At 40.7% G+C, this 14,343-nt stretch overlaps 1 protein-coding gene across 1 annotated transcript in view; it reads left to right on the top strand.

Moving 5' to 3' along the window:
• The first annotated feature begins 5,901 nt into the window (after nucleotides 1-5,901).
• Nucleotides 5,902-14,343, top strand: part of LOC143933724 (phospholipase A2 inhibitor NAI-like) — a 37,394-nt gene continuing 28,952 nt past the window's right edge. The window contains exon 1 of the mRNA XM_077456721.1: nucleotides 5,902-6,058. Within this exon, the coding sequence (XP_077312847.1) occupies nucleotides 6,007-6,058 (52 nt within the window). The 5' untranslated portion in view covers nucleotides 5,902-6,006. The remainder of the gene's footprint in view (nucleotides 6,059-14,343) is intronic.

Here is a 14,343-nt window from a genome sequence, read left to right as displayed (position 1 = left end):
CCTGGGCATGCAGCCAAAGATAAAGGATACTTCAAACAAAAAGGGGGAGGGGTAATTTTAAGATTTACCCGGGAGTCCTCCAGGGGTAAAGTCCTCCAACTGCAGTCAGTCCCGGGATAACCCAGAAGATAGGAAATCGTATAGAATTGTATGGTTACAAAAAGACCACCATAATCTTAAAGAGGAAGTAAACCCTGATGAGTTTACTTCCTCTTTCATTCCCTGCAAAGGCAAAGCATAATGGACTACTATGCATCGCATTGTAGTCCTTTATGTGTCACTTACCTGACACAGGAGCCAGCGATGTCACCGCTGTCCCCTGTAGTCCGGAGCCTCCATCTTCTCGGTGGGGTCTCGCTGCTCCGCCGCTGTCATTCCGCGAAGCCGCATGACGTCACTCCCGCGCATGCGCATGGGAGCCGACTCAGTGCGCCTGCGTGCCGCTGTCTACGGCGCATGCACCGTAGACAGCAGTGCCTGTCTTTCGGCAAATATCTCATAAACCGTGTAGGTTTAGGAGATATTTCTTGGACCTACAAGTAAGCCTTAATCTAGGCTTACCTGTAGGTCAAAGTGTGTTGTAAGGGTTTACAACCACTTTAAAGACCAAGTGGTTAGAAGTATTTCCCGGCTCTGTGACAGCACCACACACAGCCCCTGAGTAGTGGTAGTTAGTATAACAAATGTGAGGTTGAGCTGGCCACATGGCAATTTGATAGAACTATCAGACTTTCAATTACATTTTTGTCAAAATCACAAAAGCAATCAAATACTGATGGAAGGCTTGACTAAAGGATTCGTCAACCTGGGTCCTTAAAACTATAGAGTAAAAACACAGACTGCGTGGGTTTAAAAAGGCCATGGCAGCCAATTTATTAACCAAAGAATAAATAACACCACATTAAAACGTAACAATAAGTATAATTCAACAATGTAATCCTAACAATGCCAAACAAGGGGTCTTTGGGTGTCCTTAAGGCAGAATTTTAACTGGTATCCTCCATGTCCTCAGCCACGCTCCAACCGCCTCAAAGACGTTACGGCATCACACATACTTCCATTTTCCACTCCCAGGGGACCTAGCTCCAACCAAGTGGAAGCGCCATACCCTAGATGGGCCCCACAATTTTGTAACACTGTAATTACTTACTGACCCCCCAAAGACCCCCTGACCCGCTAACTGCTGTGATAAAATGTGCAACTAACATAAGTATCTGCTTTTTTTTTTATCAAAGTCTAAGATACTAAAAAAAATTCCCCAAAAAACTGTACACCCTAGTTACCCCTAACACAAGGGTGGGCGGGAGGGAAGTTTCTTCTTCTTCTGAACTTCTTGTAATGATAACTACCTATCTGCAGTGCACAGACCCTTGTAGCTGTACCCTGCCCCATCTGGCCTACTTTCTCCAATCAGATAAGAACTACAACCCCCCCCCCCCCAACCAAACCTAGCTGACCCTTACTTGACCCTGTTCCTCCCTTAGTCATACAGCCACTTTGTCCATTTTATCCTTCGGGTCTCACTTTCAGCAAATATAAGGAAATTAGATGGAAATGAAATTGATTACAGTGGGTGAAAAAAAAACATCAATTTGGAAATAGTCTTGGGTAGATGGTTCAGGCTGAGCAAGTGTTTGCCTGTTCGCTCGTGCGGGGAACACCCGAATCTGCTGTTCACCTGCTGAGTGCCCTACAATGCATTACGTGCTGCACAGTGCATTTGTCACGTACCTTACAGCGGAGTCTGACTGCTGGGGGTGACTTCTTGCACGGTTACAGTCTCAACACCCCTGGAAGTGGGGACAGGGAGTGTTGAGGCAGCAAAAGGGTGCAGGTACCTGCGGATTGAAGATGGAGGCTTGAAGATTCTGGACCCTCACGGAAGAAGAGGTGTAGACTGGTCACCGGAGGTGTTCAGTGGAAGCCAAGCAGGTATGAGTAAAACACTGCACGTCAGGAACAAGCAAGGTTGGCAACTAGCTGGCAACGAGGTACAGGAATGGAAGGCAGGTTCGTAGTCAGGGACGAGCAGAGGTCTGGTAACGTGCTTGCAGTGAGGTACAAAGTCAGGAAGCAAGCCGAAGTAGAGAGTCCAAGCCGAGGTCAGTATAATCCAGGAAGTAGTAAGCAGGGATGATCCAAAAGAGTAGTCAAGCAAGCCGGGTAATCAGGAACAAGGTAACAGGTACAAACAGCAATTAGGTATCCCAGGAACGAGCTGAAGACGATCCAGCACTGGTATCAGGTCAGGACCCTGTTTAAATATGGTGACATGTGCCAGGATTGGTGGGCGTGGACATGTGTGCGTGAGTACATACATACGTTCGGTTTGGCGCGCGAGTGCGCCCACATGTTTGTATTGGCGTGTGCGCGTGTCCGTTCGTTCCGGAACTCGTTCGCCTCTGACGGGGACATCGCGCATGGCCCTTGGGATGAAATTAAGCTGCTGCTACACGGGGACGGACATTCACACGGTGAGTTCCCTGACAGCATTCTAAGCCCTGATTGAGCAAAGCTTTGCCTCGGTCAGGGCATAGTGAATAGCTGGTTGTTAAAGAGTGGGCCGGGAAGTCAGCCACTGCATCCTTAACAATGGATGAGTCACCAACTGTCTACGGGCTTCCTTGCTGACAGTTGAATGAAAAAACAAACAAACTTTGCAATAGAAAAATGTGAAAAAATGGTGTGGGAGTCCCCCAATACATACCATTCCCTTTGGATCTGATCTAGATTTTAAGAATCGATTGGAATTTTCAGGAATGCTTAACCACTTCAGCCCCGGAAGATTTTACCACCTTCCTGACCAGAGCACGTTTTACAATTTGGCACTGCGTGTCCTTTTTTTTCCCCACAAATAGAGCTTTCTTTTGGTGGTATTTCATCACCTCTGCGGTTTTTATTTTTTGCACTATAAACAAAAAAAGAGCGACAATTTTGAAAAAAAAAACAATATTTTTTACTTTTTGCTATAATAAATATCCCCAAAAGTTTTTTTATAAAAAACTAATTTCTTCATCAATTTAGGCCAATATATATTTTTCTACATATTTTTGTTTAAAAAAAAATCGCAATAAGCTTATATTGATTGGTTTGTGCAAAAGTTATAGCGTCTGCAAACTATGGGAAAGATTTATGGCATTTTTATTATTTTATTTTTTTTACTAGTAATGGCATGATTTGCAATTTTTAGCAGTACTGTGACATTGTGATCGGAGAATTTTGACACTTTTTTGGGACTGTTGGCACTTATACAGCGATCAGTGCTTTAAAAATGCACTGATTACTGTATAAATGTCACTGGCAGGGAAGGGGTTAACACTAGGGGGCAATTAGGGGGTTAAATGTCTGTTCCCTCAGCATGTTCTAACTGTGTGGGGATGGGAATGACTAGGAGAGGAGCCATATCATTTTTCCTACTTAGTAAAAACAAACGATATGGCTCCTCTCCTCTGATAGCACAGGGATTTGTGTCCCTGTCTCTGGTTGGCGAAAACAGATAGTACGTACTTGTACGGGATTTCGCCCAAGAGAGCCATTGTGCCGCAATATATCTGCATGACACAGTTGGCAAGTGGTTAAAGTGAAAAAAAAAAAATTTAAATTCCTTAAAATACAGTACCATGTAAAGAACCTGCCGAAAGCAAAACAGACATTTATAAAGAAAAAAAAGACATTAAAATTGCCAGCAATATTTTTTCGGGTCCAGCTGTGGCATCTGCATTGTGATTGATGATGGATCTACATCGGGGGGATATTATTTGTTTTTATTTTTAAGAAAGGAGTTGTCAAAAACTGTGTGTGTGCTTTTATTTCTTTTTGATAACTTTTTGGTGAATGGGTAGGGGTCACTAGCCCATTATGCTTTACCTTTGCAGGGAAACAAAGAGGAAGTAAAACCCATCAGGGTTTACTTCCTCTTTAATTCTTATAGTAAAACCTTACCCTTTGGTCTTTGTCTCTATTAAATTTGGGTTTGGCATTTTTAATTAAAAGTTTATTTTGTCCAATTTTACACTGATGTAACTTCTACAGTATCTTACATCCTGCAACCTCTTTCTCTAGTAAATTTCAGCTTAACCTTGCTATTTAGAATTGTCCTGCTGCTGGACAGCTTTACAGTGCGGTATCCTCTGCAGTACCTTCATTCTTTTAGTAAAACCCCAAACTGTGCTGTTTGTCTCTATTAAATTTTGGCCCAGGCTTGCTGCTTAAAATTGTCCCACTACTGGTCAATTTTACATTGCTGTGTCATTTGTGACCTAATCATTTGTGTAGTAAAACACGTCTGTACTCTTTTACACTTAATTATCTCTCATCATTACAAATGTCCTGCTGCTTGCCAATTCTAAACTGCTGTATCATTTCTTAATTGTTAATGGGTGTTTGATAGAAATTCCCTGGACCCCCCTATTGATGTACATTAATAGTGAAAAAAGATATAAAATGTAATCTCAAAGTCATATAATGTTTAAAAATATATTTGAAAATATAATGGAAAATGTGTGGGGAACCCCAAAGAATGCCTCCTGGGTGACCAGGAAAATGGGGCAACAAGCCCCCCCCCATTCCTGTACCAGTGCAAACCATAGTCCTTTTCATTTTGGGGGGTACCTTGCATGGAGTGGGAAGCAGATACCCCCCCCCCCCCCAGCAAAGTATCCTTGTGACAGTTTTGAAGCAATATGTTAGGGACATATGATGGGATCTGAATTCTGCAATAAGTAGGCAACTGGATAGCTACCCCATCCAGGGGAAAGAGTAAAAAACAACAGTACCCTTTACTCATTCCCAAAACAAATAACTAAATAGAATAGAATAAACAAACGCAGAATAAAAAAAGTCCTTAAACATAAACATACCCTTACCAGCTTTTATAATAAATGTTATTGACTAGACTTGTGCACAACAGAAAATTTTGTTTGGTTTCGCTTCGTTGTCATTCGTAAATTACATCATTTCGCTCTGTTATATTCGTTATGTTACATTAATACATTTTCAGATAATTCGTTATTATTCGTAGAGTGTCGAATTCATTTGTTTGTATTCGTTGAAATTCGCTATTTATGTATATATAGACATTCGTGATAATGATTCGTAGTTTGGAAAGTTGTTTGTTTATTGAATCTTTTAACACACACAATGACAACGTCTCTTCTCCTCGGCTCAAATACAATACAACACCCTTCTCACTCAGTTCTCAGGAATGCACTTTGCCAGTAATCCAACCTCCGACACAAAATTAATTAGCTGATTGGACTATAAGATTTACTTTGAGCTGACCTTTTGTTTCATTAGATCTTTAAAGAATTACCAAATTCATTCGAATTCATTCAAATTCATTCGTTATATTTCTTTCGTATTCGTTGTTATTTGTTATTTTTTTATTCGGACATTCGGATGCATCCGAATGTCCGAAAGATGCAAAATTCGGCCGAATTTCGATTTGTTACGAAACGAATTACACAAGCCTATTATTGACGTCTTCAGAAATAATTCCACATCCAGGATGTCCAAATTTGGTCAATGACATGACAAACTGAACCTGGGCATATTCTCTCATCCCTACTTGTAATCCTATCTGTAGATATTATATTTTGTTTGTGTTTTGCTAAACCTTGGTGTATCACTTCTTGAATCTGAAGAAGGGAGTGGACCTCTGAAAAGTTTGTCCTGAAAGTTGACCTATGTAGATAAAAATCATTTCAGATACGGCACTTAACTATGTACAGTAGCTGTGGAGAAATGTTCTATGGTGACTAGTATTTGCTTTATGATATTGCCAATCTAAAAGATATATATTACTCAGACCCTGAAATAGAAAGGTTTTGATTAATTATTTACAGAGTACAGACTCACCTTTTATTTGTAAAAGTGACATAATTCAGCACCTTTCCCCTTCCTTCCTCTATGGCATAGTAAAGTTTAAATTTAGACTTCAATCATTGAGCTTCATACATCCAAAGATTTTTCTGCAATCAACATCTCTTGAACGCTTCTCCATTAGCCATGAAGCTGTCCATCGCCCTGGTCTGCCTTCTCTTTGGATTCATATCTAAAGGTATGACTAGTAAACTTCAGATATTCTTCCCATCGGAATATTATATTTTAAGACAATACTTGTAAAATTCCATTTTCTCCTTAGCTTTATTTTACCTTACTGAAATTTAATTGTATAATTTATTTATTTATGCACTCCTATTATTTTATATATTTGCCATTCTCAAAGGAAAATTAAATAGTTTTACTTATTGCATTGTGCGGGTCATTAAAATGTGCCCATTTCTTCAATGGCAGGGTGGGAAGGGTGAAGTATTTAAAGAGAAGGAGATGAGAAGTTAGGTAAAATTGAACAGTAAGAGAAGATACTTGGGATATGGCAGTCGGACAAGCAGGGCACATAGGAAAAGGGAAGGTCATATAGTGTGGGAGAAATATGGAAAGGGGATAAAGGGATTTGTGTGAAGGGGGTTTTATTTGGCAATGGAATTCACATTCTCTAAGCCCTTCTACACACGGTCGGACATTTCGACAACCAAATCCGTCGGATTTTGTCCGTCGGATCTTGTCCGTCGGATCTTGTCCGAAACTGTTGCATACACACGGTTCGACAAAGTTGTCGGAAAATCCGATCTTTAAGAACGTGATGACGTAATTTCGTTACGATGGGACTACATTCAGGCTAGTAGCCAATAGCTTTGATGTAGGAATTTGATCTGAGCATGCGTGGCACTTTGTCCGATCGGAATTCTCTACACATGATCGGAGTATGTCCTATCGGACCAGTTTGTCGGAAAATATTTCCAGCAAGTTTGAAAATTTGGTCCGACGGATATTCCGACGGAAACAGTCCGATGCATACCACACACAGTCGGATTATCCGACAACACGGTCCGATAAGACACATTCCAACGGATTCTCCGACTGTGTGTACAAGGGCTTAGTGGTGCTCATGGTAATCTGCTAAGAATACAAATCATTGAAAAATAGGCAGACAGCAGTTAGAGAAAAAGAAAAATTGCAAACATATTGATGTTGCTCAAAGGTGAAGATTTGGATGAACACAGATATATCATGCCTGCCAGAACATTCAGCATGCCAATAAAGTTCAGGTTCAAATATATATTAATGGTCAGAAGTTTTAGAACACCTGCCAGGTTATTTATTGTTATCTATGTCTCTACTGGAGAGATGCTCCCTCACCATTTGTCATCATGAATATTTTCAGGGGACAGCATGATGGGAAATCCAAAATATTACAGTTGATACCACAACAAAATCGGAAGGTATGCCTTCCATTAATATATATATAAATATGGAGTGGAACCATTTATTCATTGGTATATTTCTATGGAGACCTCATCTGGGAAGATAATTGGTATGGTTGGAGTGTGTTTAGGGGGGAGGGCTGGGATCTCCTCTCTTATCTCTAATAAAATGTGTCCCACCTGAGAACCGAAAACTATGGTCAAAGGCTGCTCTAATTTCCCAAGATTATAGATTTGCCCTACGGTTGGAATCTTTAATGAGGAGAAAAAGACAGAGTTGCAGGCCATTTGTTATAGAAACTGCACATATCAGGACTTAAAAGAGTCAAGTTAAACAACTGGTAACACCACAGAGTCATTACTTTACCCAACAAATCTCAGTTTGGTGTAGTAATCCCTTCTAGTTAAGGCTGAGTTGTCCAGCTTCCTAAGCGCCTTTCAGTAGGTACCTCTTAACCAGTGCCTAGACATTTCTAATGTAATAGTCAAAAGAATTGGGAGGATTTGGAGAGCAAGTAAAAATAATCTTTCTTTTTGCATTTTTTTTTTGTCAAACTTGTTTATTGAATTTTAACAATTAGCATACATAAGTACATATGGTGGCAGCAAAAGAAAAGATCACATATATGGTAATAATATTGAGTTGTAGTTCCAACATTTTTAGCATGGATCTAACTATTCAAAAGATTACGCTATATATTTTATAATTAAGGATAGAACCAACTTAGACCAGATTAATATAAGATGACCTCGGATAAAAAAGGGTCTTAATTATTATCAAGAGTATAGTTTTTAAATAAATCTAAATTAATCTAATGAATCTAAAATCTTATACTACATATTGGAAGTATGTACAATTGGTATAATGATAACCCAGGAAATAAAAGTTCTGCTATCGGAACTATATAAAGAGTAAATTGAAAGAGGAGAGAGAGAAAAGTAGACGAGAGAAAGAAGATAAAAGAAAAAGTAATCTTAGGTAGGAGAAAAAAATAGATAGGGTAGAAAGAAATGAGAGGTAGTAGGGGTCCCCAGGGTAGTACATGGTAATAAGCACATGCCATGAATGCAGAGACTGGAAGTATAAATCAAGATGACCAAGATCTTAGTAGGGAAGCATCAAAATTGGAAGGAAAAAAGTGAGTCACCCAGGGATTCCATATATTTTTTTTTTTTTCTCGTTCAAAAGTTTTTATTTTATGTTAAAATAAATTTCATGTACAGAATATAAGACAAATTATTTGATACCAGAAATAAAAAGACATATTGAAGTATGGATTATATAAAGCAAAGAAGAATTTCAAGATATTCTCGTGGCAATGACAATATATGGCCTTATATATTTTAGAATTTGAAAACATTCTTATAGCTGAGTTTTAAACATTTTAATCGGGATTCCATATATTTTATCTTGATTTATAGCCTCTGTGTTGCCATGGATTATTGCTTGATTGACTCTATTTTTAGTTTCAGTAATTATTAGGGACGGGGATTTCCAAGCTTTGCCAATTGTTTTTTTTTTTTTGCGGCTGTAGTGATCTGTAGGGATGAGCAAAACACCCCCCCCCCCCCATTCGGTCTGTAAAGTCTAAGGTACACAAACATGAATAATCAAAAGTGCTAATTTTAAAGGCTTATATGCATGGCATTGTCATAAAAAGTGTTTGGGGACCTGGGTCCTGCCCCAGGGGACATGTATCAATGCAAAAAAAAAAAAACAGCCATTTTTTTGGAGCTGTGATTTTAATAATGCTTAAAGTGAAACAATGAAAGTGTAATATTTCTTTAAATTTCGTACCTGGGGAGTGTCTATAGTATGTCTGTAAAGGGGCGCATGTTTCCTGTGTTTAGAACAGTCTTCATTTAAAACTACTCACGGCTACAATGAATTGTCAGTCCGCAATACACATAAAAGTTAATTGATAGAAACGGCATGGGGATTTCCAAAATGTAAAAAAAATGTAAAAAAAAAATGCGTGGGGGTCCCCCTAAATTCCATACCAGGCACTTCAGGTCTGGTATGGCTATTAAGGGGAACCCCATGCCAAAATTTAAAAAAAAAATCGCGTGGGGGACCCCCTCAAAATCCATACCAGACCCTTATCCGAGCACGCAACCTGGCAGGCTGCAGGAAAAGAGGGGGGGCGGGAGAGTGCCCCCCCTCCTGAACCATACCAGGCCACATGCCCTCAACATTGGGAGGGTGCTTTGGGGTAGCCCCTGAAAGCACCTTGTCCCCATGTTGATGGGGAGAAGAGGCTCATCCCCACAACCCTTGCCCGGTGGTTGTGGGGGTCTGCGGGTGGGGGGCTTAACGGAATCTGGAAGCCCCCTTTAACAAGGGGACCCCCAGATCCCACCCCCCATGTGAATTGGTATTGGGGTACAAATGTACCCCTACCATTTCACAAAAAAAGTGACAGAAAGGTTAAAAAAGACAAAAGACAGTTTTTGATAAGTCCTTTATTAAATTCTCTCCTTTGCGCTTCTTCTTTCATCTTCTTTCTTCTGGTCTTCCTTCTGTGTTGTTTTTCTTCTCCATCCTCTTCTCCATCTTCTTCTTCATATTCTTCTTGCCCCCCTCTTCTCATCCCACTTCTTGCTCTGGCTTCTTCTCCACGCCATCTGCACGATCCGCCTCTGTGGGAGTCTTCAGCAGTGTGACGCTTCTTCTGACACTTCTTAAATGATGCACGGGGACTTCCCTATGGCTTTCCCCGTGTTGTTAGAGGGGGGCAGGGTCACACATTTACGTAAACGGGTGACCCCTCCCCCCTCTGACATCATGGGGAAAGCCATAGGGAAGTCCCAGTGCATCACACTGCTGAAGACTCCCACAGAGGCGGATCGTGCGGATCGTGCGGAGAAGAAGCCGGAGCAAGATGCCCCCGGTCCCCCTCAAAATCCTGAAGTGTCTGGTATGGATTTTGAGGGAGACCTCCACGCCATTTTTTTTCTAATTTTGGCACGGGGTTCCTCTGAATATCCATACCAGACCTGAAGGGCCTGGTATGGAATTTAGGGGGGCCTCACACATTTTTATTTCTATTTTGGCTCGGGGTTCCCCTGTGGCGTTTTTATCAATGAACTTTTATGTGTATTGCGGACAGACAGTTTTAAATTACTTTTTTTTCATTTAGAAATGTAATTTTGCTGTCAGACTATTCTAAACACGGGAAACATGCACCCATTTACATGCATACTATAGACACCCCCCAGGTACAAAATTTAAAGGAATATTACACTTTTATTGTTTCACTTTTAGCATTATTAAAATCACTGCTCCTGAAAAATTTGCAGTTTTTAAAACTTTTTTTTTGCATTGATACATGTCCCCTGGCTAGGACTCAAACATTTTTTATGACAATACCATGCATACTGTATAAGCCTTTAAAATTAGCACTTTTGATTTCTTTGATTTATCCCATAGACTTTTAAAGGGTGTTCCACGGCTTTTGCGAATTTGCCGCGAACACACAAAATTGTCGCTGTTCGGCGAACTGGCGAACAGCCAATGTACGAGTCGAACATGAGTTTGACTCGAACATAAAGCTCATCCCTGGTGATCTGTAATAGTGTTTGAATTGGCATTAGGAGAGAGTGGCCGGTTTTAAGTTTAAAAGTGTAGGATCAGGATTGATAGGGATTTCAAACAGTGTTGAAATCATAATAAATACATATTTTCAGATTTTTTTTTGCTACCGGGCAATCCCACCAAGTATGGAGATGTGATCCTAGATCACCACAGCCATGAAAACAAGATGGGGAATAATTTGGAGCATATTTCGTAATTCTGATAGGGACCAAATACCACCGTGTGAGTACTTTGTAATTTGTCTCTAAGGCAGCTATATTTTGTGAGGATGACTTAGTTGTGATCCAAATCTTATCCCAATTGGGTGCTTCCAACGAAAACCCAAGAGAATCCATGATCCATCTCCCACTTAGCCACATATGATGGTGGGTCTGAGTTGGGTTTAGTAATAAGATGAGTTTTAAGAGTTGAAATAAGTCCCTTAGTGTGTGGGTCACGTTCACATATATTTTCAAAACACATTAATTTATCTAAATTAAGTCTTCCTTGTATATAGGGCATAAAAAAAAATCATCTGAAGATATCGGAAGAGCTCTGAATTAGGAAGTTTGTGACTTTCACATAAGTCAGGGAAAGTTTTGAATGAAGTAGAGGATACTAGTTCACAGAGTTGAGTTAGATTAGTGGGGGTCCATGCTTTAAAAAGATTTAGGGGAAGACCAAGTAGGATAGAAAAGTGGATTGTTAAGAAATGACAAAAGAGGTATATGGGGAGATTGTAGTTCATTTATTCATTTAAATGTATCCCAAATGGCTATTGTATGTTTAGTTATAGGATTATTGAGTCTTTTACAGTCAGAGAAATTAGACCATACAAGGTTGGTTATTGAAAGTGGGTCACAATCTATTGATGCCAACACAACCCTAAGCGGAATTTCACATTTTGAATGGTATTTAGGGATATGGGCTTATTGAGCTGCATGGTAATAGGTGGTAAAATTAGGAAAGCCTAGTCCCCCTTTGGGCTTTGGAAGGTAAAGAGTATGTTTGGGCAGACGGGGTTTCAAAGAGCCCCAAACGAAAGTCAATGCCTGATGTTGTAGTATTCTGAGAAAGTTGAATTTGGCTTTAAAACATGTATGGATGTCACACCTGCATTGGCACAATAGCATTGACACCTCTGTGTTTGCATGGACACATAATGTCCGGTAATTATTATTTATTAAATATGGTGGCTGAATGGCTGTACATAATGAATGCAATTATATTTGTCATTTGTCTAGCTTAGTACATTTTGCATTGTAAATACTGGCAGTATTTCTCTTTTCAAGCCCAATGATATCTCTTGAGTTTCAAAAGTAAGCATTTAAACAGTGACAGATGCAAACTGCATAGAACAACAAAAAAAAAAAAACATACAGGGAAATATAATGTAAGAGTCAAATCAATCCCAAAGTCATACAGTATTTCAGTTCTGAATTGTTTTCAGTCAACTCGGGCACTTGCTACCTTTCATCATATCTCTCAATTGTCACTCTTTTGGGAGTAAATATTTCTGTTTCTTGATCCTTCTTAGTGTGTCTCCTTTTGGTCTAAATTATAGACCCCTGTAAAAAAAAGGTATTATTTAATTGTAGAAAAGTCCCGGGCCTCTTTAGGCCTAATGGTGATCTCCAGAGTTAGGGAGAGCTGACATCCTTCCGTGTAGAGTGGGTTACAAGGCATGGTGAGTGTAATGGAAGATGAACAGATGGGCACCAGACACTTTTTGAATGCAAAGAGATTTATTGTCTCTTAAATAAAACTGTGGGAGAGAGGGTTAGGGCCAAGACACCCTTAGGTAGATGCAAATATAATTAACATACTCCGAGACTGCAATAGGTAGACAGCTATACAGGTGAAGGCCTCCAGCCGGACACCCCTTCTGTATAGGTAGGACCGCAGTTTCTTATGGCAACAATCTTGTAGCTGTTACTAATGATAATTGTATTCAACTATTTGCAACACAAAGAGTCCTCAGCTTACCCAACACTCACTCATTGGGAGTCTTCACTCAATGAGCCCCCAGTCTCTCACTACACTTCAGATCCACTAGACACTGGATCTCCTGAGCTTCTTCACGTTAGCACTCAGTATCTTCCTCATGTGTCACCCCTGCTTTCCTACTGGGTCCCTAGCTTGGCACTCACAGATACTCTTCAAGCTTCACCCCTGCTGACACGTTCGGTCCCTGGCTTGGCACCCACCGATACTCCGCAAGCTGCACCCCCGCTGACACGTTAGGTCCCTGGTGTGGCACTCACTGATGCTCCACAAGCATCACATCTACTGTCCTGCTGGGTCCCTGACTCGGCACTTGCTGAAGTTTCCCCACTTCTTCACCGTCCCCGGCTGCTGAGAAGTCTGCTCTGATACTGGCCTCAGCTCACTCACTGTGATCTCCAGTAGCAAGGTGGATGGTCCCTTAGTGGCAACAGCTTCCCCTCTACCCCCGACCACAACTGGTTCCCGGCGGAACTGCTCCCTCATGATTGGACTACAAGCCTGCAATCCCAACCTTATGCTGCTTTTCCTTTTTCTGTATAGGCCCTCAGACAGCCTAGCAGCCAGATGTCCCCTGGGTAGGCCTTGGGCTTACGGCCTAGCAGTCCAGGGGAGCACAATACACGTTCACACAGACAGCCGTCCAGGTGGCACAGAACCGTGATTACCTGACTCCACCCAAATAAATAGACTATCCCAGCAGGCCAAGGGACCCAAGAAAATCCCACCACATTGGCTGCGACACCCCATTCATTACTAATCTGTCCTTGCTATGCCCTTGTCTTATCTAATGTCACCAGATACCTGGCCATCTAGTGACAAAAGAGAGAAGTGCAGCAATTACAGAATTAGGGGTAAATCAATTGGTCTCCTAACAATTGGCCAAGGCAACTATCGATTGGCAACTGTATTTGATAGCAGCCCTGCCTAAACACCAAGGTGCTACATCATTATCAATGCATTTATTTAAAACTCAGCACAAAATAAAATTAGTGGTGGAAAAAAAAACACTTGAGTGATAAACCAACATTTTTTTTTATCAATTCTTTATTGTTCTTGTAAATGGTGGGATGGGGCAAGAGTGCATCCATTAATGAGATAAGTTGTGCTGAAAGGTGACCCATATTCCAATCTCAGAAAGTACTTGGGAAGTATGGACTTCTAATATCTTCTGAAGACCCCAAAGATAAGATATCCTCATTGTAATTCCCAGTTTTCTCCAACTACTGCAACTACTGTAAAGCCAAATAATTGTGACAAGCAAACACCACTACCCTGTGTCTTTCCTTCATCCAATCAGAGAACATTTTGCATTTATTAAAAAAATGTAAAGCATTCTCTGAATGGCGTTCCTGTTGAGCGACTGACCTCCAGTGTTCAGAGTACATCACACTAGCCACTCAGCACAGGAGGACTTAAGAGTAAGCCCTTGTACACACGGTCGGAGATTCCGACAACCAAATCCGTCGGATTTTGTCCGACGGATCTTGTCCGAAACTA

The sequence above is a fragment of the Lithobates pipiens genome, unplaced genomic scaffold (genome assembly GCF_037356315.1).
Source record: "Lithobates pipiens isolate NorthernLeopardFrog02 unplaced genomic scaffold, aLitPip1_a1.2 Scaffold_27, whole genome shotgun sequence".
In the NCBI taxonomy this organism is placed as follows: domain Eukaryota; kingdom Metazoa; phylum Chordata; class Amphibia; order Anura; family Ranidae; genus Lithobates; species Lithobates pipiens.
This window is presented reverse-complemented; position numbering and strand designations above follow the sequence as displayed.